The sequence below is a fragment of the Vigna unguiculata genome, chromosome 7 (assembly GCF_037176805.1).
Source record: "Vigna unguiculata cultivar grain cowpea cultivar isolate G323 ecotype 2 chromosome 7, ASM3717680v1, whole genome shotgun sequence".
In the NCBI taxonomy this organism is placed as follows: domain Eukaryota; kingdom Viridiplantae; phylum Streptophyta; class Magnoliopsida; order Fabales; family Fabaceae; genus Vigna; species Vigna unguiculata.
Window position 1 is genome coordinate 44,737,021 of NC_140798.1, and position 25,402 is coordinate 44,762,422.

Genomic DNA, 25,402 nt, shown 5'->3' on the forward strand with positions numbered 1-25,402 from the left:
TACAAAAAAAATTATATTGTATTTAAATTATTTATATTATTTGATATATTTTTGTTTTAATGTTAAATTAAATATTATTATAAAATATGTTTGAAATGTTAAATAAATTTAACAAAATTTGATTAAAATAATTAAATTTATGTATTTTAAAAGATAAAAAACGAAATCAGTCAAAAATTTTAAAATAAATTAATTTTAAAATTTATTGAGAGTTAAGAGAAAAAATATATTTAACCCTTATTATTATAATAAAAAAATCATTATTGATAATCAATTTTAAAATTAGTATATTGTATTATGTAAGATAATATTTCAAAGCATTTATTATTTTAACATCGAAACGATTATACTGAATTGATGGTTAATAGCCCAACTGATTGGAACAAAACAACAAATATATGATTACAAATTAATTACATCTACCATTTCCATTATCATACAAGTACTTTTTTATGCAATTTATTCCTTTTTTCTGTTTTTTTTTTGGCGTCCTTTGAATTGAAATATTTTCTTAATAATATTTTTTATGATCTAATACATTTATAGATTAGTTTTAATCCAATTTTATAGACTTACGTGATGCTTAAAAGGTGTTAATTATTTAAAAATAAAATTGTAAGAAAATCATATACACAAAAATTAGTTGTGAATTGTGAAAAGTATAAGAACTATATATACATTAGGGTAAATATATTCATTTATTTTATTTTAATTAGCAACTTTGTAATTAAACCAGTACTGTAATAATTAAATGATTTAATTTAATAACATGGTTTTTGGTGGTTTGACGTGACCGTTTAAACTATTATACCTCGCTGTTATCCACGACCACGAGTCATCAATAGTAAATTTTAATATTAATACATGGTCTTTCGATCAATAATAACTTTTAGATTTTTATATATATTATAAATTTATAATAATATACATTAACATTATAGTTGCAAAAAAATAAAAATTACTTAAAATAATAGTAAAACAATATTCGAAAGTAAAATTAAAACAGTTTTTGATAAATACGTTGCAGTTGTCTATCATTCTCGTTCTTTCAAATGGCCCAATCCTTAACTATAACAATATCTTAGTGTCTGACAAGTTACATTACAAAGTATTATTATTAGACAAAATCATTAAAATATCTTTTTTTTTTTTTTAGTTTCTCTATTTAATCGACGATTTCAATTTCTGTGAACTTTCTTGGAAAAAAAGAGATTGGATGAGCGAAGAATCGCAGACTGTTCCGCTTCTTCATCGAACTTGCCATTGCCTTTGACCCTTCTATCTCTCCCTTTCCCTTTTCTCCATATCTTCATAACTCTTCATTCGCTCGTCGAATCAGGAACACTGAATCGTGATTCGCTGTGTATGACGAGCGCTTCAGAGCTATTCCACACCAGAAGGCATCGATTGGGACGAAATGCTATCGATCTAGGGTTCGACACAGAACTCCAAGCCGCCGATTCTTTCCGCCGTCGCCACCACGTGCGCCGCCTCCGTCATCACCCGGTATATTCATTTTCCTTTTGTTCTTGCCCAATCCCACAGATCAGTTACCGCAATTGAAAGTTGAAATTCCTGAAGATTTGTATGCATAGTATCTGTCGAATTGTTATTAGGAGCGGCAAGTTGATATGATATTAGTGTTGTGGCTGTGACGATTAGATTTTTTATGAGGTGAATTTTTTGGTCGTTAGGAGCGTGCATCTGATAGAGTCGGTGGGCGGTATCGACGGTCTTTCATAAATGATAGCGTTGATTCTGAAGAAACCGTAAGAGGCAGTCTTGGAGGAAGTACCAGTGAGAGGCTACCCGTGGGCGTTGTTCTTGCACGGGCCAGACTCCTTCAGAGGTTGAGAGGGGAACCTCTGTCTAGAAACAGGTGTGCTTTGACCTCTATGTATGTTAATGTATCTATCTATCTACATTATGTTATTGCCCCACCCTGAAAAAAATATATTAATTGTTTGGTACGGAAAATTTTTATTTATTTTCTTTTTTTTTTATTTGGAAGTTTTTAAAATGGGACATTATCATGTAACCTTGTAAGCATGCTTTTCATCTATTTGCTGATATGGATATTGGATGACATTGTATTAGTCTGTCTTCATTAATCGTGGTCGTGATTTTACTTGTTAAATGAGTTCTGTTATCCCCGTGACACTAAGATCAAGTTAAATTCTGTGTTGAGATTATCTCTTTACCGAACATTATCTTATCTGATTATTTAATATTGATAAGTGTGGCTATGGTGTTAATGTGACAATTCTTTCTTGATGTCGTTGCTTAAATGTCCAGTTAACAACCTCTTGGGCATACATTAACTTATTTCCTTTGATGCAAAACAATCCTTTGGGAAAAAAAGAAAATCCTTAATTGCATATGGACAGTTGGTTTTGTTGTCTTCGATGCATTATCGTGATATGTGTGCAAACCATGTTCTACGTATTTTCTCTAATACAGAACATGTGGAGACTACTCTTTTGGTCAATGTGTTGATGCCTATTTTGCACACTGAGCCGATTACTCTGGATTCAATTTTATGTTTAGGGAACTAATCGATGGTAATTTTGCTATTCAAATGAATACATGCAATTATTTGTCTCTTGGTTATTAGCTAAGGGTATGGCATTAGTTGAGCTTCTCATAGCACACAATTGCTTCATGTAGAACTTATCATTCATGTAATAAGAAGATTTTTTTATCTTCTTTCATAGACCGATGTATTGTGATAGATGCTCCAATTGATGTCGCCGTCGAAGTTCTTAGTGTATTCTTGATTATTATTGTTGAAAAGATCAACAGATCAACCCTTGCCCTTTAATTGGCTGATGGAATTATGTTTGATTTGTTTCCTTAGGCAACATGGTATAGATTCATTAGGTGAGGATCGGGAAAGTGAATCATCAAATGAAGTTGCAACTGGGGCCACTCTAGTTACTGACTTGACTTCACAGATGGGAAGGTCCCAGTTCTTGCAGGAACTAAACAAAAAACCACCTGGACTTACTCAGGAGGCCATGGACTGTTTGAATCAGGAAGTTTTTAGCAGCAGCGAGATAGGATTGGATTCCAAGGTAATGCAGGACTGTAGTATATGCTTGGAAACTTTCACAGATGGAGATGAGCTGATACGTCTGCCATGTGGCCATAAATTCCACTCTGTTTGCTTGGATCCATGGATTCGCTGCTGTGGAGACTGCCCATATTGTCGAAGACCTGTAGTTCTTAATACTCACTTATCATAATACGACCATGACTGATTGCTTTTTGAATTAATTTACTTTGTCTTTTTTTTTTTTTCGTTCTTGTATGAAAGGATAAGAATACTGTAATGGAGCTGTTTTTTTGTAACCATGTCGTATCTTATCACGAAATTATGTAGTTTTTCTTTCTTTCCTGGTGACAATGGGAAAGATATGGGTATCTAAACCTATTGTAAGACGTGTTCTTGTAACCACTCCCGTACATAGTAATTTTAATATTTGTATTCCTGACCAGAAAGTTTCTTATTCATTTGTTTAAATATTCATTTATCAGGTTTAGTTATTTGTATACGGTTTATTGTAACATGTAACATGTTTGTTTGACGAGTTAATAAAAATGAATGTTGTTTAAACCATTTCATTGAAAAAATTATCAAGTGCCAATAATTTGTTGTAAGCATATGTTGAATATGGATCCAAAATGTGGAAATTGAAATTTCATAAATATAGCCTAGTCATAGCCCAATAATATGTATGTACCTTGCTCTCAACATGGACTGGACTTATCGTTAGTAAGTAAACGGAAGTTTTCGAGATGGGGGTTTCTTCCTACACCCCTGAAGATTCTTCTGTATTTTCAAAAATGACATTATTGACCCTAATAATTTTTTATCTGTCTCAGTTGTTGGGATAATTAAAGTGAATTTACTGCAGTTGATATTTATTGCAGTGTTGCACCTCCAATCCCTCACATCCAGTTATTCTGTGTTGTCTGAGTGGTCCCAACTTTCCATCTCTCTCATTTGAAAGTGCTATTTCCAGTGCTAGTGGTCCTTGTTTTTCTGAAGTTGTAGCAGTGGTCCTCCTTCCTTCAGCTGCTCCTAAGTCATTGCTCCAAGGTCATCCACACGTGACCCGTTTCAAGAAAAAGCGAAATGGATTTCAAAATTCGTTTGGTATTTTTTAATTTTTTTCCAGAAACGGAATTCGCGATCCGTTTCAGAAAAGTATGAAAAGGATCTCGAAACCTGTTTCATAAGTTTTCATGTTTTGTTTATGAAACGAATTATGAAACGGATCCCAAAATTCGTTTCATAGTTTTATGAAACGGATTACGAATTCCGTTTCACAAATTTTAAATTTTTTTCCATAAACGAAATTTGTGATCCGTTTCAGAAAAGTATGAAACGGATTTCGAAATCCGTTTCATAAGTTTCCATGTTTTTTTTTATAAAACGAATCTCAAAATTCGTTTCATAGTTTTATGAAATGGATTACGAATTCTGTTTCACAAATTTAAATTTTTTTTTCAGAAACGGAATTCGTAATCCATTTCAGAAAAGTATGAAACGGATTTCGAAATCCGTTTCATAAGTTTCCATATTTTTTTTTTCTGACACGAATTATGAATTTCGTTTCACAATCATAATAAAGCTATGTTGTAATGTAATCAAAAGAGAAAAATATAAAAATAAAATAAATGTAGACAAAATCAATGTCTAAAGCGCGACATTGGTTTGTTTAATATTCGCATGTCTGTAATCTGGCGATATCACCACTACGTATCCAAATAAAGCGTGAAAAAATTGTGCATGGAGACTAGAACTTGTAGTGAAGTTAATTCTGGGTCCACTATGCCCTTATCCTCTCTACTGCTTATACTAATTCTGGTTTCGCACCAGCGGAGGTGGGGCTTCTGGTGGTGCGTTCACAGGACGCCACAACCTGAAATGTCAAAATAAATAAAAAAAACGAAACAGATTTCATGAAAGCAAATTTTGTCAAGAAACGGATTGATATCCGTTTCATACTCTAGTGAGAGAATTCAGAGTGACAAAGAGTTTAAAAGTAGTTATTATAATGGTTTCTAATTGGCTTCCTGAACCCGTAACCGTGGCACCTCCGGTGACCGACTAACACCATTGGCGCGCAGGAGGTTCTTCTCCACCACTGCATGAGCCTTTATCGTTGTGGACTGTAACAGTTTCCTCTCCGGCTTCGAAAACCAACTTGGAAACGCTTCTTTGTGAGCTGTTTCGGTGTAATGGTCGTGTTTCATAAAGTCCATGTTGATGGCCAAGCTGTTCCTTATCATCTCCGTCACATTGTTGTTGTTGTTGGGAGCCTTTAAATCTTCAACACCTAGTTCGATGGTTCCGTCTTGACATGTTTGAAGTATATATGGTGTATAGTGGTTAAAGAAGTAGAGATGAGGAATGATGAAGGTGTTGGTTGTGCAGGCATTATCGAATGGGAGATACAAAAGTTGCATGCATGGGGCAGCGGTTAACAAGTACAAGGAGAGGAAGTCGTTGGCGTTCTTTCAGTGCCCCAAAGAATACAAGGTGTTGAGAGCCCCGGATGAAGTTGTTAGCATGGATGGGACGAAACAATATCCAGATTTTACTTGGTCACATTTCCTTCACTTCACGCAAAACCACTACAGAGCAGACCAAGCTACTCTGCCAAACTTCATCAACTGGTTCCTATCTTTCAAAACCACAAACTAGCTACTTTTCTCTAACCTACAAATCCATTATGATACAAACTGTGGATGAAGTTGGAAGAAAGAATGAGTATCCGTTTCTTATCTTTTTATTTTTTCTGTTTGGGATCAGTTTAACAAAGTTCAGAAGAAAGAAGAAAGAAGAGAGAATGAGCCAGGTCAATGGTTTCAAAATATTGGGGGTGCACTGCATGAGCAAACAGAAGAGAGAAATAATAGTTTCAAAATATTAAAGCTGCAGGAGGTGGAATGTTGGAAGAGAAGAAATTTACTGTTTAATATTTACTTTTTTTTAGTGCAAGGATAAAACTGGAATTAAAAAGAATTTTGGGGGTATATATAGTGTTTCGAGTGAGAAAATGTAAGATGATCGTATTTTATAAATAAATTTATCTCACATTTACTGATATACTATATTTTTAAATTAGATATATAATACGTTAACGTAAAATTCTTATTTTTATTTTCAAAAAGTATGAGAAGGTGCAAAATAAAAAGAAAATACAAGCATTTGAAGGAATCGAACAGTTTATTTGATCTATATTACTTTTTTATTTACGCATATGGATGTTATCATTATCACAAGAATTTGATACCATTATTGAAAAATGATAAATTGAGGAAGTTGTTATTTTAGAAGAAAAAAAAAACATGTGATGTTCATAAGACAAATTTTAAATGAAAATTAGAAAGACACTTATTAAAAATTAAAAATATGATTCGTATTAAGATAAGTAAGAAATTCCTTTCAATGTTTTAGTCGGGTGACGATTTTTCTAATGAATAAGGTTGTTTTAAAATTAGGAACGCCTGTATAAAAAATCAATATTAATGATTGAGGTTATACTAAAATTGTCTTAATAAGATAAATTTAAACACTCAGCTTAATCGAGCATTTATTGTTAAAAGAAATTATCCAATAATAATTCACGTCATAATTTTAAATAGAAAACGTATAGAAAATGTTAACGTCTTATTTTAGCGAATTTACTCAAAATATATTAGAGTAAATTTAAATTATAAAATCATAAATAATTCTTACAAATATAAATGAAGTCAATGAAAAATCTTCTAACGTCCCCTATCAAATGCAACTCAAATTACGTGAAGAAGGAAGTCATTATGCTGTGATGTGATGTGCACCTTATCAAGATACACCGTCCAATTCACGTCAAACAGCTATTTTTCAAAATTTATTAGAAAAGTAATATTTTGAAAATTTGACAATTTTTTTTATAATATTATATAATATTTTTTAAATGATTTATTAGTTTTTCATTTTCTCAATCTCAATATTCTAAAACTATCTAAAAAATAACACCTCATATTATAAGATAAAGTTATTAAAATTTAATAGTTAAAATATCATTGTTTAATTTTATATCAAATTTTAAAATATAAAAACCGTACTTATATAAGTTACATTTCAAGTTAAAATTTGACAACTTGCAATGTGTAATGTTCAACAAATTAAAAAATATGTAATGAGTCATATCCCGATATTTAAAAACATTACATCTAATATTTAATATGTGAGATTTGATGTGATTATTTGATTACAATATTTGAAAGCTACCTGCGAGTTTCACACTTCAAACAGCTTTTAACTTTTCTAGATATACACGTGTGTGTTTTTCTCGCAATGTTTGCAAAATAGCAAACAAAAAAATAGTTTACAATAAAAAAAATAAAATATTTTTATAGAATTTAAAAGTACAAATAACCATCTACTATGGTAGGGTTGCATACACGGGAACAGAAAATGTTGTCGGCAAATAGATTGAGTTATAGTTGTCATCTCCGAAACCTAAACAAAAACAAAACCTAATTCCATTTGCTCAAATAATTTATGTCTTTCCAAACTTCAATCCCAACAAACAGCAATAATCATTATTCCTAGTCGTGTCTACCGCTTATCTCATTCTTTCTGCAAACATATAACTGATTGCTCCAATAAACTACAACATAACAACTATTTTCAATTTCTTTGGGAGAAATAGAAAATAACGTTAAATCCCTAGATTAAAGATATAGTTATATGGTTTTCCCTCCTTTGTTTAATGGAGATACTATCAGGAATAAAAAAAATTAAGTAGCAAACATTTTTGAAGAAAATAAACTCCGTTTAAAAAGTTACATAATTTTGAATTTTGTGTTTATTTTAAATTACTTATCACCTTAAAAAATTAAAAAAAAAAATAGGTACTTCTTCCACTCAGTTGTACCAGTGTCGTATAACTATAAGGAAAAAATAAGTCACGAAAAAAAGTATTTTTCTAACTTAAAATCCACAATAATATCTCTAATTAATATTATTTTATACTTTTAAGGTAATCTTAATAAAATAATAACCTTTGCAAAAAAAAAATATTATCAGTAATAATGTGAATCTTATGGAATTATTATTTTGTTTACATATTATTTTTAATCAATGTAAAAAAAAATCTTAAAAATACACTTTTTGACAGTAAACACTCATTTAAGTCTGCATTTTAATCTTCAAAGTTTAATACGGATTTAATTGGGATGTGAACTTATAAAATTTTAAAAGTCATATTATAATATGAAATATTACGGATCATATAATTACAATATGGAATATAAATATAATGGGTGTTGGAAATTTGTAGGGAGTGTGAAAGATGAGAGATATGATAGATATAAAATATATGTTACCGGATGAACTTTTTATTTTATTCATATACTCTATATATATAACAAAATATAAAATATGAATACTTGGTTTGCACGAAGTTGAAGTTGACCAACACGATGTTATCTTCAAACCATTAGAAAGTACTATCTATCTTAATGTTAATGAGTGAGTTGAAAGATTTTCCTTATTTATTTATCATAAGTTAAATCAAGCTAAGAGTGCACTCTTTGCCCTTCGTGGGATTTTACAACATGATCAACTGAGTGAATGAATCTAAAAAATAGTCGTCAAATGACTTTATGTGATTTTTCAGAAAATAAAATTACAAAATTATTGATCTAAGAATTTTGCCTTCTCAAATGCGAATTTATGCGGGATGCATACTTAAATGAGTATGAACTTAAGCGAATGTCTACTCTACTATATATCAAGTGAAATACGATAATAAAAACATAAATAATTACAAATAATTACTAAATAAATGTTAGTATTTTAACTATTATATTTTCAGGAAAGATATACACGGACTTTAGTGAATTTTGTCTATTTTATTATTTGTAATAATTAGGAATATTTAATGATCTTGTAGCACTTTACACGAAAAAAAAAATTTAACAAGCGTTAAATGATACATAATAAAAATTAAAAAATAAATATTTTTTATGATTTTTTTTATGTTGTTAATATAATTTTTAATAATTTTAGCATGTATCTAAATAAATAAATAAGAAAATATATGAGGCATTTAATTAATGGAACGCGGGATCGTGTTTCCCATTCCAAGTTTGTAGTATAGACGGAAGTGTTTGTGGATTACGCGTTAGGAAGGAAAGACAAAAGCTAAAGATGAAGTCAACCTGTGTGTTGTTTACATCTAATTAATGAAACCACAGACATTCTAAAGTAACTAAACCAACAAACCAAATCATTCCTCAACTTTCAGCTACATTATGAACTACATTACAAACTAAATTATTTCCCACATCTACCTACTTTTTCCATCATTTATTATATATTTTATCTGTTTTTTTTAATACAAGTTATCACTATTTTGTATGTTTTATGTTGTATCTTCAATAATTCACATCTTACAATTTTAAAACAAATCAAAATAGATTATTTTATGACTTAGCTTATTTTATTTTAGTAGAATATGCTAATTGTTATAAAATAAAATAAAATTAATATCAAATTGTGAAACTTTAGAAAATTGATTAAGAGTAGAACATATTTTAATATCAGATATTTTATTGTTACAGAGTCAATTTATAAATAGAATTTTGATAAACTGAATTTCATTTTATAAGAATTTCACCTCTTTACAATATTTTCTCTAAACTCCCTCTATATTAAGTTTCTAACCTCACATTTCATATTTTTAAGATTCGATTATATCTTAGGACTACTAGTATTAAGGACAACACATATATTCATATATATGATGAAATTTGTAAATAGAAAAAGTTTTTTTTCTTCTATTCTTGTTGAGCAAATCTTTGGTCCTATTTCAAGTGATATTTATAGAGTTTACATATGATTTTAGGTAGCTCAACTTGAATCTCTAATGGTTATTAGGATGTTTTTAGATCATTAATTTAAATATTCTTTGTATAGTTAGAGTTACCTGTTCTTTGTGTAATTAGAGTTACTTATTTTGTGTGTAGTTAAATTATTCATTTAAATGTTTTTTGTGTAGTTGTGCATGCCACCGTTTAGCGTCCTAAAGCTAAAATGCTCTCAGACTTGTAGTAGTCACCAACGCTCAATGCCACTTGGTCAACGCTCAACACTAAATCACTTGTAAACTTGGCGCTCAACAATATAAATTGGCACTCAATGTCCTGGGGCTAAAATGCTCCTAGACCTGCACAACAAGGCTAGTGCTCAATGCTAGTTCACCATCACTCAATGTTGTATCAGATTACAACAAAGGTACTTTGTGATTATGAAGGAACTTATACTTCAATTGATTAATTTGGTACTTTTCTCTTAGTGCATTGATTCATAACAGATTTAAAACATTTGATCTTATACCAATTTGCTAAATTGCTCATATTCTAAATTATTCGTTCTCAATCACAAAAATCAACACAAAATCACATAAGCATGAAATCAATCTTTCAACTTAAGCCTAACATACACACTAAACATATTCATCATAATAGTCCAAATCCATTCTCAAAATAAAACAATCATGAACATGCCAACCATCAAATTTATCAGACTCACGCACACAAAAACAAGTAGTTACCTAACTTGACAAAACGGCTCCACATATTCAAACACCTCTAAGAATACTAAAACACTTATAACTCCACATGATATTCTATATATACATAGAAATATCACAAGAACGTTTAGGACATACTAATATGATCAGTGATCAACCAAAATTCGTATAGAAAATTAAAATATCACATCAAACGAAAAAAAGTCTCACATGCAACAAAAAACATAAAAGACCAAAAAAATGGTTGAAATTTAACTTACACGAACGAGAAATTGATTGGTCCAGATTGAAAATATCGTCGTGAGAATCACTTATACAATCTCATATCTTCAAAGTCGAACAAAGGAATCCCTTAGAGAGAAGTTATCGAACTCTGAAAAAGTTAATTCCTAAAGATATTGTGTATTTAAAAATAACAAAACTTGTTTATAATAATTTTATTTATACTAAAACCTTATAATATTTGAATAATCGAATTTTACTATTTTTACTACTACCACTTTTAAAACATCACTTAAAAATATATAAACTATTTAGTTCTTAAAACTATTTTTGTATTATGTTAATCTTTTTACTTTTTTTTTTTCAATAACAAATTAATACTCTTTTTATTAAGAGTTTACTTGCTCTTTAGTTAACTTAAATGTTTGGCTGATATGATTTCTTTAGATGTCCTTAATGTTGGCATGGCTTTACTTTAGATGATAGTACTTTTTACACTCAACCACTAGTATAAAATATCACCATTATCGTTGCTAACGAAATTATAAATAATTATGCTAACGTTTAGTGAATTTATCTTCATTATTTTTTTTTTAATTTTACGGTAATATTCTTAATCATTTGAAATGGATTGAATCGATATTTCCAATACCCTTAACTTTTATTCTTATAGACAATTTTTTTTAATTACACGTATGAATGATTTGTTTATTTAAATGATTGACTCTGTGCTACGAATCATATAAAGTAACGTTTAACAGTAAGTTTCGTATGAAGGTAATCCCAGATAAATTATTTTAACTTAATGAGACTAATAAATGTTTGACCGTTAAATATGTTAGTTTTCAAATGTCCAATGTCCAATGTTTTGAAATAGGTTTCAAAGAACACCAACCACCAAAAAAATCTTAATCAAATAGGCTTAAAATTTGCGTTCAACACCATGAAGTGAAAAACATTAAAAAGAAAAAAACATAGTTACCCGTCATATCCATTTTACACAAGAATTGTCCTCACCAAAGTCAACAAAACATGTAAGAGAAATATATCAAATGACATTTAAATTTTTTGAAAATTATAATTCAACATTACTCATTGTTATATTTTTTCCACTAAGTTAGCGTACTTAGAGAAAAAACCATATTTAGCATTTAACCAATATAGCGTAAATTACTTAGAAAAAAACATAATTAGCCTTTAACCAATATACATTAAGTTTGATATAATCTTTTTATTATAAGAAGGATTTGAAATTTTTGAAATGATTTAACTTTAACAACTTAGATTGTAAATCATAATTAAATAAAGTAAAACGTTTTTGTCGACTCATATACTCATTTGTTTTCAATGCACATACACTTTTAAATATAATTTATAAGATTATCATGAATATGTAGGAACCTATGCAAGTAAAAATATAAACATATAAAAAGTGTTATTGTTTTGTTTCCGTTACTGCGGAGTATTTAAAATTTTATTGATAATTATTGTTTCACTATAAACTACTTTTATTGTAACCTCGTATGTTTAATATTTGTTTATTGTATTGAGATGAATTACTTATCGTTGATTTTTTTTTTATGAAATTCAAAATTTAGACTTTACATAAAAATAATGCAAGCCTTGAATCGATGTTACGTGGTTAAAGTATTATAAGTTGAATTCACATTTATATTTATATTAAATCTTAATTAAAACTGTAGTCAATGATAATGCCCACAGGAAAGGCCTAAACTATCATTACTTGACTATGCACGTTATGTATGGTTTTGTTAAGATAAGAACAGATTAAGATGGGTCCCAACATATGAGTTAATTTTAAACCATTTATCAAAAAAGACTTAAATAGTTGTAATTTTCTCAAAAATATTTGAAAATTTATTTTGGTCTCTGTCAATGTTATTATTTTATATTTATTACATATAAAAAAATTGGTCGCTAAAATTTATTCTTTTAAAATTCAAAATATGCGTACTCTGCACGTGTTGATTCGTCAAATAATGTTTACGTTGAATTTCTAAAAACGAAAGGGTTTATTCAAAACTTTATTTCATAAAAATACTATAAACTTATACTAATAATAATAATATTATTATTATTATTATTATGAAGAAAACCTTATTTTTGAATGAGGTGTATAGTAAAAAGGGAAAAAGAAAAAGTAATTAATTTAGGTAAAGAAAAAGTGAAAATTGAAAGCAGAGTGGAAGAAAAAGGATGTGTGTAATTGTAATATTGTGTAGTATACGCGTCAACTCAACCAACAAGAACGACAACAATAAGCATATCAAAATCAATATCATATCATATCTTTCCTTCAACCTTCTCTCCACTCTTCCTCTTCCAAACGCGCCATTCTCATTTCTCTCTCTTCTCATTCTTCTTTACTCTTTTCTTTCTTCTCTGCAAATTCCAAACCTAATCTTCCCAACCGATCAAACAAATTCTCATCACGCGCCTACTCGGATTCAAACAGATCATGCTTCGTCTGTGTTACAGTCCTCTCGATTGCTGTTTCCGACGCCGTGGTGGCCGCGCCGCCGACGGACTACTCTGGCACACAGACTTGAAGCCCCACGCCTCCGGTGACTTCTCCATCGCCGTCGCACAGGCCAATTACAGTCTCGAGGATCAGAGCCAAGTCTTCACCTCCCCCTCCGCCACCTACGTCGGCGTCTACGACGGCCACGGCGGCCCCGAAGCTTCTAGATTCGTCAACAAACGACTCTTCCCTTATTTACACAGTAATTCATCCGACATCCATAGATGAATCCTTTTCTTTTCTTGAGTTTAAGATCCAGAAGCAGTTCAACCCTCACTCATTTCTTTCTCTCAATTTCATTTACTATTATTGTTGAAATTAAAATATTGAATGGCTTTGATTTTTCAACATGAGAGTATATTTATTTAATTCAGTAGCCTCTTTTTTTGAAGAATATTTCTGGGAGATATGGTGTTGATATTCTGGTATCGAGTAGTGTTTCTTTATTATTATTATTATTATCAATATAATTATATAAACTATTGTTTGTCTTCTGAGATGAGAGAATAATTTTTTTAATTTAGTAATTTTCGTTATTAAGTACGAAGAATATTTTTTGGAAGGTATAAATTGTGGGATATTGATATTCTGGTATTGATTGACTTTTTTGTTTCCTTTGTTTTGTGATATTTAGAAACTGAAAGGTGATATGCTAACTGTTGTTGTCTTCGCAATTATGCTTCCTCAAATAGAAGAGGCAAATGGTTTTTCGTCAGTAGGAAGAGACACTTGTAATTGATTGGAAAGTTGCTATCAATAGCCGCCTCTTCCCTTCCTGATTCCCCTTTTTTTAGTTTTTACCCAGTTTTACAGTGGTCATGTTAATTCGAATTGAATTTGTAAACGAAGAGTTTGAACTAAATAACCACCATGCTTACTTGCTTGTTTTTTATTTGTAGAATTTGCCACTGAGCAAGGGGGTTTGTCAGTGGATGTGATAAAAAAGGCATTCAGTGCCACAGAGGAGGAATTCCTGCACTTGGTGAAGCTTTCCTTGCCCATTAGTCCTCAGATTGCTTCTGTTGGATCTTGTTGCCTTTTTGGTGCAATTTCTAATAATGTGTTGTACGTTGCCAACCTCGGAGACTCTAGAGCTGTTCTTGGAAGGAGGGATGTACGTAGAAAGAACAGTCCAGTGGTGGCACAGCGTTTGTCAACTGATCATAATGTAGCTGATGAGGAGGTGAGAAGAGAAGTTGAAGCTCTCCACCCTGATGACTCACACATAGTGGTTTATAGCCGAGGAGTTTGGAGGATAAAGGGCATTATTCAGGTATAACAAACTCATAAGTTGTACCTTTTGGTGTCATCATTTTCTTCTTTACAAATTTGTATATGATTTTAAACTTCATGTTGAGTATATATATAATTACACTGTTAATATATCCATGAGGTGGTCTATGATCACGTTTGCTAAATGTGTCTGGTTGTAGCATACTCTCTTCCTTGTTATTTACAGTTATCACCTGACCCAATTGATCTATGTTCCGTGTTCCTTCTTTCAAAGTGTTTTTTCAACTTCCTTGCATGGTTTTTATAAGCTTGATGTATTTCTGGAATTCTACCCAAAGATGTCAGAGAATTTGTGGTTTCCTGTGACTGGTTATAACTAAAGACTTCGATGCTCTGACAAGTGACCCCCTTTGTTGCCTTTCGTGTGTCTTTTTGCTTCCATTTGAGTGAAAGAGAGGTTACGCCTGGTTTATCTCATTTTTCAAGCATGGGGTCAGGATAGCTAATATAGACAATTTTGGTGTTGCAGGTTTCAAGATCTATTGGTGATGTGTATTTAAAAAAACCTGATTTCTACCGAGACCCTGCTTTTCAGCAATTTGGAAATCCTGTTCCTTTGAAGCGTCCCGTGATGACAGCTGAACCTTCAATCATTATCAGGGAGCTTGAGTCGGAGGATTTATTCTTGATATTCGCTTCCGATGGTCTGTGGGAACAATTAAGTGATGAAGCAGCAGTTCAGATTGTTTTCAAGTATCCAAGAGCCGTGAGTTTCCACTGTTATTCTTGAGCTGCATATAATGATAAACTTGGTACATTCTTACAAGTATTTTGATTTGTGTTCCTTTACTTGCAGGGAATTGCCAAGAGACTGGTGAGAGCCGCTCTTCAAGAAGCTGCAAAGAAGAGAGAGATGAGATATGATGACATCAAAAAAATCGACAAAGGAATAAGACGACACTTCCATGATGATATCACTGTGATTGTAATCTATCTTGATCACCATGCGGGATCCTCTAATGGTAGATTCAAGCAAACTGGTGTTGGCTATACAACTGCTCCTGTTGATATTTTTTCCCAAAATGCGGACGAAGCAGAAAAGAGAATGCTTGGTACAATTGCGTGAAGAGTGAAATTATTTCAAAGGATCATACACTGACATTATTCGGGGCGAAAGTATTTATAGGTGACGTTTAATATTGTTGGTAAACAAAAGAAATTATCGAGAGAACATACAAATTACTGCATAGATATAGTAGCTTGGAGTGACTGACAGATTCTTTCTGATGCAGATATGCATATGTATAGTTTTGAAGTCTATTTTTTGGGTTTGATGGTATCAATTTTGTTTTTCTTTGGAAAGAAAGAAAATAAAATTACATTGATTGTTTAGTCATGGTATTTGTCTCTCGGTAACGTTGATGGATGATAATGGAGTTTGAGGGGTGAGTCAGATACTTTCAGAAGCAAGCACATTCTTGTTGACATGGTACTAGTATTGATCACAGCCATGATAAGAAGGTTCTTTTCAAATATTGGTTGTTATTTAACAGGCGGAAAATTTGTGATTGACGCGTTCTAAAGTATGCTGGAACAGGATGCATTTTATTCATCAGATATTTGACTTTTATTGAGTTTGGAAACCAAAAAACTTTTGGTTATTATCTTATAGAATGTTGAGTTGGCATTTTATTGGGCTTATCGTGAATAAGAATTAGGAGTAGTAATTAATTGAATAAACTAACAAAGCTTATATTAGAAACCAATGGTATAGACAGAGTGGATACTTTGATGCCTTCTTAGTAGACCAATGAAGTATAAAAAAATAAGTTTTTATCAATTTCAACGTTAAATTATAGTTTTTATATCAGTAATTGTATTATTATCTGTTTAAAATAAACAATAACAATGAAATAGATTATATTTTAACATATATGTTGAGAAATGATAAATTTAAACTTTCATTATATTGAAATTTTACAGTGTTCAAAAATAAAAAATAAACGTTAAAAAAGTTGCTTTTGTCCTTTAATCTATAATAATATATAAAGGGGATTCCCCTTTTTGTGTCCACTTTTTAAAATACCGATTTTACCCTTTAAATATAACAATTTATTAAATTTTTTAAAATTGACCGTTACTTTTACAAAAATTTTATAAAATCAGATGTCTCTGCTTCTTCTTTATTTATTAATGGTTATTCTTTTATCTGTTCTGATATATTTCACTTTATTTTTAATAAATATAATTCTAATATATATATATATATATATATATATATATATATTAACTTAATAACATTATCATATTATCACCTACTAATATAATATCACGTATATTTAAAAAATATATACACACAGGCGCGATAGCGCCTGTGTTACGCTAGTTGTAATTATGTAGATGCAATTTAATTATTGATTTATAGTTATATTTTTCATAGTAACCAATATTTTTGCATGTTCGGTACTATTTGAGTATTATCTAATTATTGCTTTACAGTTTTCAATTCTGACTGTAACATTTGTTTAGGTCAACAATAATCCTTATTTGATTCGCTCTTAGTTAACAAATTAATAAGTATTTAAACTAAATAAGTTAAATAGGATATTGTGTTACGATATAATTAACAGGTTTCGTAACACACTGTAAAATTTCCTACTTATTATAGTTTGCGACAATGTAGTATGAATAATAATTTGGATTTGTTAGGAAGTCAATTGCAATGTTGGGCCCCAAAGTCAATGCGGGTCTGGCCTCAATCACTTTCCAAATACTCGTTTTCATTTAAATTGGTGTTTCTCAAACTTGGAGTGAAGTCCTTCTTCCTTGTGTCACATCATTTGCAAGAATTCTAATTTTCAACGTTTGATAAAGCACTTCCTTAGACAATAAATTTGGTTCATTTTATCCATTGAAGTTAGACAGAAATTTCCCAAAATAAGCCGAAAGATATCTTCTACCAACTGATTGATGATTTGTTTGGAAGAGAAAAAAAATAGTGAAAAGAAGAGTAAGTAGGTTAGAAAAGAAGGTAAGAGAAGTATTTGAGAAATATAAATTATTTAACTAAAATGAAATAGAAAAGAAAAAAGAAATAAAAACATTGTTATGAGAATTCATTTTGAAATATATATATATATATATATATATATATATATATATATATAATCAATTTTACACACACAAACACTCACATTATATTTATATTTAATATTTATTGAGAAATTAAAAGATGTTCAATAATATATTATATAATTGTTTTATAAGTATTTTTAAATGGATTCATATTCTGAAATTTTCTTTTTATATTTTTCTCTTTTGAAGAGAAGTTCATCTAGTCTAAACATGTTTATGAGATTTGAAATAAAAGTTATTTTCAAGCTTTTCTTCTAACATAAAACTGAACTTTTTTTAGCCCACACTGTTTTTTCAATTTCTTTTAATGTCTTCGAAAGAAATAAACATTTTTCATTTCTCCCCTCTTTTCACCATTTCATGCTTCTTATGTTAACCAATATTTCTTTTTACACTATACTAATTAAAAGTTAAGTTAATAGTTTTATTCTATGATGTTTTAAATTGCAATTTTTAAGTATACAAATTATTCTCCCAACCGTTTTACAGGGAAGAAATCATACTTAACTAATTAATTAATGTTAAACAATTTTTACTATAATAAAAGGTCATGGTCAATCTTTAAAGAATGTCCAGTTACTTCAAGGAGTAGTTTTGAAAACATTAGGCCCAAATAATGAATGGTAAAAATATAAACTATGCAAGTTTATAACACTCGCATTTTATAGTGTTTCCTTACTTATTAGCTGTCGAAATAGAATTAACATTTAATTTTTAATTACAATTACTGATTTTGTTTTCAATATACAAACAATTTGTGAGATAATTTCATAAGCTAATAATTGGTTTCAAATTATATAATTTATTATAAAGGTGTTAGTCGGAAGGACATCTTCTGTATTCAACATTTTATTTTAATTAATACATTTTTGTTTCTGTTTAAGGTCGAGTTTTTATAATTTTTTTACCTTCCATTTTTAAAATTTAAATTAATATCTTTCCAAATTATAGTCTTAATTTAATTAATATAGAAAAAAAATAGTTATAATAACAGAGACAAAATATAATAACAAAAATAAACATCGAAATAAGAAAACCAAAAAATATAATAACTAACTCATTTAAAAATTCAAAACATTAATAATTTCACTATATTTTAATGTAACTTTCCAACAGTTCGCAAAGTAGCACTTGGGGTACTGATTTTTCTCCAGATCGAACAACCAGTTATGACTCTATATGCCAACCTTTCAAGCCAAGTGTTACAGACATGGATTGATAAGAACGAAAAGACTAAGATCCTATTTAGATAGACTTTCACATGTTTATAGAAAAAGATGATAAGATGAATAAAACTTATTATATATATTCTTGTTATAAACTTTATTTTCTACAAAATTCCTCATGAGGTGCATAAATTAATTTTATATTATAAGAAAATTCTGAATCATTTTGATATCGAATTTCTTTTCCTGACAGCGTTTATTGAAAAATTGATCTAAATAGAACCTAAGAGAATGGACAAGGGGATCACGAAGTTTCCCATAAAAGGCTCCAGAGACTTATTCATGGTTTAACTTGTGACCATTTCTTTGCTATGCGCTCAAGTAACCTGGTTTTCTCCTCCTCAGCAATATGTGGATCAAGGTTGCCAAGGTCTTGAACAAAATTGCATGCCTCATCTCGCAACTTCAGTTTACAGTACCAATCAACAATGGAATTGTAAGTATTCTGGTTTGGCCTACATCCTTGCTTGATCATATACCGAACTACATCAATAGCCTCCACAAACATTGAATCAGCTGCGTAAGTTGCTATAAATGTGTTGTAAGTTACAACATCCGGAGCAGGAGCAGGATCTTTCATTTCTTCAAATATCCTTTTTGCCTCCTCCATCATGCCATTTCTGCAATATGCATAAATAACTACGTTGTATGAGACAACATTGGGTTCAATACCTTTATGCAGAATCTCCCTCAAGATTTGCTCTGATTTTTTAAAATTTTCCGAACGACTGTACCCATACATCAAGCTATTATAAGTAGTCAGACTTAGAGTCAATCCACTCTCGTACATGTAGTTTAAAATCTCATTGGCTTTGGATCCCTTCTTATTCCTCCTCCCATAAATGGAAAGCATTGCATTGATAGTAGTAATATCAGGCAAGATTCCTCTCTTCCTAAACTCCAAAAATGCACGTTCAGTTTCTTCTACAAGATCAACCTTGCTATTTACTAGAACAAGTGTGTTCAAAAGAACAGTATGGGTTTTAATTCTGCCAGAGTATATTTCCTCTGCCAGAGCCTTCATCCTTTCAACCTCTCTTCCATTGGCATAAGCATGGAGCAAAGAAGAATACGTTGCCTCATTAGGTTTACATCCACCATCTTTCATTTCAGCAAGTACTTTCTCAGATTGTTCCCAAAGCCCTCCTCGAGCCAATGTTGCCAAAACAGCATTGTAAGTAGAAAGATCAGGACTAACTCCAGCCTCCAGCATTCTCTTGTAAACAGACATAGCTTGATCAAATGAACCACACCTGCCATATGCACTTATCAGAGTGTTGAAGGTGTCCCTCTCCGGCACAAACCCAGCTCTCTTCATTTCTTCAAAAACTCCTGAAACTTCAGAGTCCATTCCGTTTTGTCCAAAAACTGCCAAAAGTGTATTCCAAGTAACAATATCAGGGGAACACTTGCACACCTTGATCTCCTTGAAAACTCTCTCCATTTCCTCAAACTTTCCTCTGTCACCATACATCTTAATAAGCGCATTAAAGGTGCATATATTAGGCTTGCACCCCACCTCTCTCATTTCTCCAAAAACTTCCATTGCAAGCTCATCTTTCCCGGCCTTCACAAACCCTGACAAAAGCGTAGTATAAGTGTAAACATCAGGCTTAATTCCTTTCTTCACCATTTTCCTTTTCAGGTCCAAGGCATCCTCCAGCAAGCCACCTCTAACATAAGCCGACACCAACGAGTTGTAAGTAACAACGCTAGGCCGAAAACCATCCATCTCCATCTGTTTCAGAACCTCGATGGCTTCTTTCGGCCTCCTGGACTTACCATAAACATCCAACAACACGTTATAAGTAACCACATCAGGTGTAAATCCAGCCACCTTAATCTCCTCGAAAAGATCGAGGGCCTCTTCATACAAAGAACCTGCCCTACAACAACTTATAAGGGTATTATAAGTACACAAATCAGGGGCAAGGCCACGGCACTTCATATCCTGAACAAGAGCAATGATCTTAGTCCAAGGCACGCCCATCTTCCCATAAACATTCAAAATTGCATTGTAAGTAATCAAGGTGGGTTCACACCCCACCTCTTTCATTTTGCCAAACACCTTGAGTGCATCCCTGTACTTTCTATTATTTGCATAAGCAGTGATGAGGGAGGTGTAGCCATACACATCAACCTCAACCCCGTCGGTTTCTAGATCGTGCAGCAGCGACGCGGCGTGGGAAACCCTCCCCGTTTTACCGAGAAGGGTGACAATCACGGCAATTACGGAACCGTTCAAGAGCGAAACGAGGTCGTTTCGGGTTCGAATAAAGTCGAAGACGGACAATGCGAGGTCGAACTTGTTGTTAAACCCTAAAGCCTTGATTATGCCGAGAATGTCCGAGGAGAGAGAGGAGGAAGCGGGTTGGTGGAACAGGGGAGGGAAGATTAGGTGGAAGCGATTGGAATCGAATGAAGGGTGGATTAGGGTTTGGAGAATTCGGTTAGCCTGAGGGGAGAGGCGGGGAGTGGGGTGGGTGGAGGTGGTGACGTGTAGAGGAGCCGGAGAAGAGGGTTTTTGGTTAAAAAATAGGTCTTGAAGGAGAGGGGTTAGGGTTAGGTTTTTGGGGAATGTGGCGTTTGAGGGTGTGGGTGTGGGTTGGGGTGTGCATGGTGGTGGGTTTGGGAGGATGAGAGGGACAGAGACATTCTGTGCCATGGAATGTGATGCAGTGATGAGTGAAGTGTGTTTCTAAAAGCAATCAAACCTCAATCACAGAGTTGAATTTTGAAGCCAGAGCAGAAAAATCCTCACGATCACAGGTGAGTTTGGAGCCGAGAGATGCAGCAAAAAATAATTCCCACAATCGTAGAGATCCCTCTGCACATCCTTAAGAAAGGATCCATGGAAGACTATGAACTGAACGTAACATTTATCTCACACTTGTAAAATAATAGATTTAACTTTCTCTAACTAACTGTAAATTTAAAAGATAAGGCACACTTATAATAGTTGATTAATAAATCAACTGTTCAAACTTTGGAAAAATCGAACTTTATGTAATTAATGTTTTAATTAATACGACTTTCTTTAAAAATTTGAATGTTTTTAATTAAGTTTCTATTAATTTTTTAGATATATAGATTATTACAAATTTTTATCCTTTTTAAAATTTTTACATTATTTAATAAAAATATTACAAAAAACTCAATTAAAAATCTGAAATTTATTTAAACTTTTCTTAATTATTGAATTTCTTTTTATTCCTAAATTTCTATATATCCTTTTTTTTCGTCCGTCACCGGGAAGGAAACAGCCCATAGTGTTACAAAACCCAGCCCAAACAATACCAGGCTTTGAATCTTCCATAATTTGCAAAAAATGATAGTCCATAGTTTAAAATATAAAATGAGTGGGCTTTTGTGGGATGTAATCCAGTACATGTAAGCTAGCCATACAGTGTCATGATTTTGAAACATCAAACTATAATATACATCAAAGCGGGTTTCTCCTTGCACCTCCTCCGACCACTTCTCCGGTACCCAAAAAGTTTTAAAATTCTCACTTCGTCCTTCGAGTAAATGTAACTATTTTTTCTCTCATTTCACTGATTTACCTCCAAATTCTTTTTACAACGAATGTCGATATCCGGTATCTTATTTTGTTCTACAGATATCAATATCTGGTACTTTATTTTTATTTCAAATTTTACCCGTTACGAATATTAACATCCGATATTATAATTATTTTTATTTATGAATGTTGATATTTTATATTCAATTTTGTTCTACGGATATCGACATCCGTAATTTTATTTATTTTTCTTTATCAGATATCGACATCCGATATATGTATACATTCTTTCTTTTTTCTTTAACTTTATTATTTTATATTCTAATTTATATTTTAAAATTCACTTTTATTTTAAATTTTTAATTTATTTACTATATATTTTAAAAATAAAATAAAATATTAATACATATTTATATTTGAATATATATCTAATTTATTTTTATATGATGTATATGACATAAATAAATTAATTAAATAAAAAAATTAATTTTCAAAAAAAAAAACAAAATTTAAAAGAAAAACAAAATATATGTATGGGACGTCGACATCCGATAACTAAAAAAATTAAAGTTTTGAATGTTAACATCCGTAGAATAAAATTAAACACAGATGTAACTTCTGAAAATAAAAATAATAATATATCAAATGTCGCAATTCGATATATAAGAAAAAACTAAAAAAAATATATCGAATATCGATTTTCGTAAAATAAAAGAAGTAACAGATGTTGAGATCAGTTGAAAAAAAAGACTTGGAAGTGAGTCGGCTAGAGGGAAAAAAATAGTTATTTTAAGTGAGTGGGAAAATGAGAATTTAAAATAAAATTAAGATTTTAGAAGAAGTGTTTGAGGTAGAGGGAGAAGCCTCGTACTTCACCTTTATTTCTTTGTTCATAAAGAGGACACTAACCCATATTTTAAATTTGATTTGTTATTTCTATGGTAGAGTCTCATATTTGGTCCCTAAAAATACAAGCTTTAATGATAAAACCTGTGTTGCAGTAAAAGAATGGCAGACATGCATGCATTGTGCATTGAGTGCAGGTGATAATAATATAATAATAATAATAATAATAATAATAATAATAATAATAATAATAATAATAATAATAATAATAATAAAAGTTACCTACCTGCGGTCTAAATTCACATCTATGATACCAACATGCAAATCAATACACCTCTTACGGATGGAAACCTTCATCAAAATTTTTTATGTAATTCAATGCTGTCAACCCACATAATAATAAACACAAGTCATACACACCTATCATTCATATCAACAAATTTACAATTTTACTTTCTCTTACATATATTATATATTATTAAGATAAATACAATTTGAAAATAATACTAATAACACTTATGATATTATGTAGGTAAGTTTTCTTCTTATAATAATTTTAACTCTTCTTATACCTATTTACTACAACCTTCTTAATGATTAAAAAGAATTGTATATTTTTGTTTCTTATACATATTTTCCGTATAAAAAATACAAGGATATTATTAGAATAATTTAATGAGATCATAAATAGTTGAACACGGTTATACACGATTTTTTTTCTAACGAACTTTTATATATTTTTGTAGACGCAGGTATGTAAATATGATATTGGTATTTAACTGATATGAATTAAGAAAAGTAATTGAATAATAAAATTTCATTCATAAACCAAAAAAAAACCCTCATCTCATAAATCAAATAAATTTAATGAAACTAAATTAAATTTTTAATATAGCATGGACATGAAACCTTAATCTTGAATGGAGTGCATTGGTTGTGCATTTGTAAAGTTGACATTATTAAATATATTAAAAATAATTAAATTGACCTTACATTTGAGTTGTGATATTAATAAAGAAGTACAGTACAGAGAGTTATTTAGGAAGCATGTTAGAGTTGCTAATACCCTCCTTAAATTGCATGATGGTGTACAGGTACAGAATATGAACACACCCTGTTCTCGCATGGCGGACAATAAATGAGACCACGCTCTGCACGTGCAAATGCCCATTTCACGATCCTCTCAACGACATATATTGCATACTCAATTTTCTACTATGCATCACACGCTACTGTCAGTTCACCATCTACACCATAAAATTATTTTAATTTTGATTAGGAGAGCAATCTTGGGCAAATCATTCAAATGGTGCAAGATTTTATAAATATAGGAGCAGAAAGGGATATTAAAAATATGGTAAGTATTAAGTGCATAGGGTGGTTCTCTCCCCTGGTGGCAAAGGCAAAAATAGGTGAGAGTGAAATATGATGTTTAGAGTGGGATACTGCATTTGTGTAGTGGGAAGCAATGGTACCACATGGACAGCGTCATAAATATGTATGCATCAATTACAGGTCTCAGCAGCAGTATAATAAATTTGTCTCCATCTCCGTGCATTCCAAGCCTCCTCTGCCGACACTCCTTCCACCATTTCACTTCAGTAATACTACTATTTTAAGGTTTCAACTTCTCACCCTCTCATGCACCATTGTGCTACTAACACTGTCAGAGAAACCACACTCACCAAAGTCAAGGCATTTGCCTCACACTTCACACTCCTTCACTAACATCATGCCTCTGCATCATTTTAGAGTTTCATCATCTTCCAAACAGAATTGAGTTTTAAGGAATGCATGTATCTCAACACCACTAGTTTTTACAAATTAAAAGGAATATTTTTTGTATATGTGTACATTTCACGAGGTAAAAACGTAAATTCCTTTTCTTAATGCTAAATTAGTCAATGGAAGAATAAGAAGAGCTCTTGGGTTTGGTAGGAAGGCTCCAAGCATTTTCATGATTAAATTAAAAGTTGTGTAAGTCAACCTTGGAATCTAACTTGTTCATGCAGGGAAGGAGACATGTTTAAGGAAGTCAAACAAATATTACTCGGGCACTGTCATCTAGAATCTTGTTTTTGAA

The 25,402-nt window shown here is 31.1% G+C and overlaps 3 protein-coding genes across 3 annotated transcripts; 2 read left to right on the plus strand and 1 right to left on the minus strand.

The window, feature by feature from the left end:
- Positions 1-1,202: 1,202 nt before the first annotated feature.
- Positions 1,203-3,351, plus strand: LOC114191493 (RING/U-box superfamily protein). The gene is given in 4 exon segments (XM_028080679.2): positions 1,203-1,506; positions 1,695-1,879; positions 2,858-3,083; positions 3,085-3,351. Coding segments are annotated over 4 exon segments (597 nt in total). The 5' UTR covers positions 1,203-1,365; the 3' UTR covers positions 3,130-3,351.
- A 9,774-nt stretch (positions 3,352-13,125) lies between these two features.
- On the plus strand, positions 13,126-15,988 carry LOC114191494 (putative protein phosphatase 2C 63). Its single transcript, XM_028080680.1, has 4 exons — positions 13,126-13,561; positions 14,259-14,632; positions 15,122-15,358; positions 15,449-15,988. The coding sequence occupies exons 1-4, from the start codon at positions 13,297-13,299 to the stop codon at positions 15,716-15,718; spliced, it is 1,146 nt and encodes a 381-aa protein (XP_027936481.1). The 5' UTR covers positions 13,126-13,296; the 3' UTR covers positions 15,719-15,988.
- Positions 15,989-19,077: 3,089 nt separating this feature from the next.
- On the minus strand, positions 19,078-21,842 carry LOC114191495 (uncharacterized). The gene has a single exon (XM_028080681.2). It carries the CDS (start codon positions 21,616-21,618, stop codon positions 19,234-19,236), a length of 2,385 nt encoding a protein of 794 aa, XP_027936482.1. The 5' UTR covers positions 21,619-21,842; the 3' UTR covers positions 19,078-19,233.
- Positions 21,843-25,402: the final 3,560 nt, after the last annotated feature.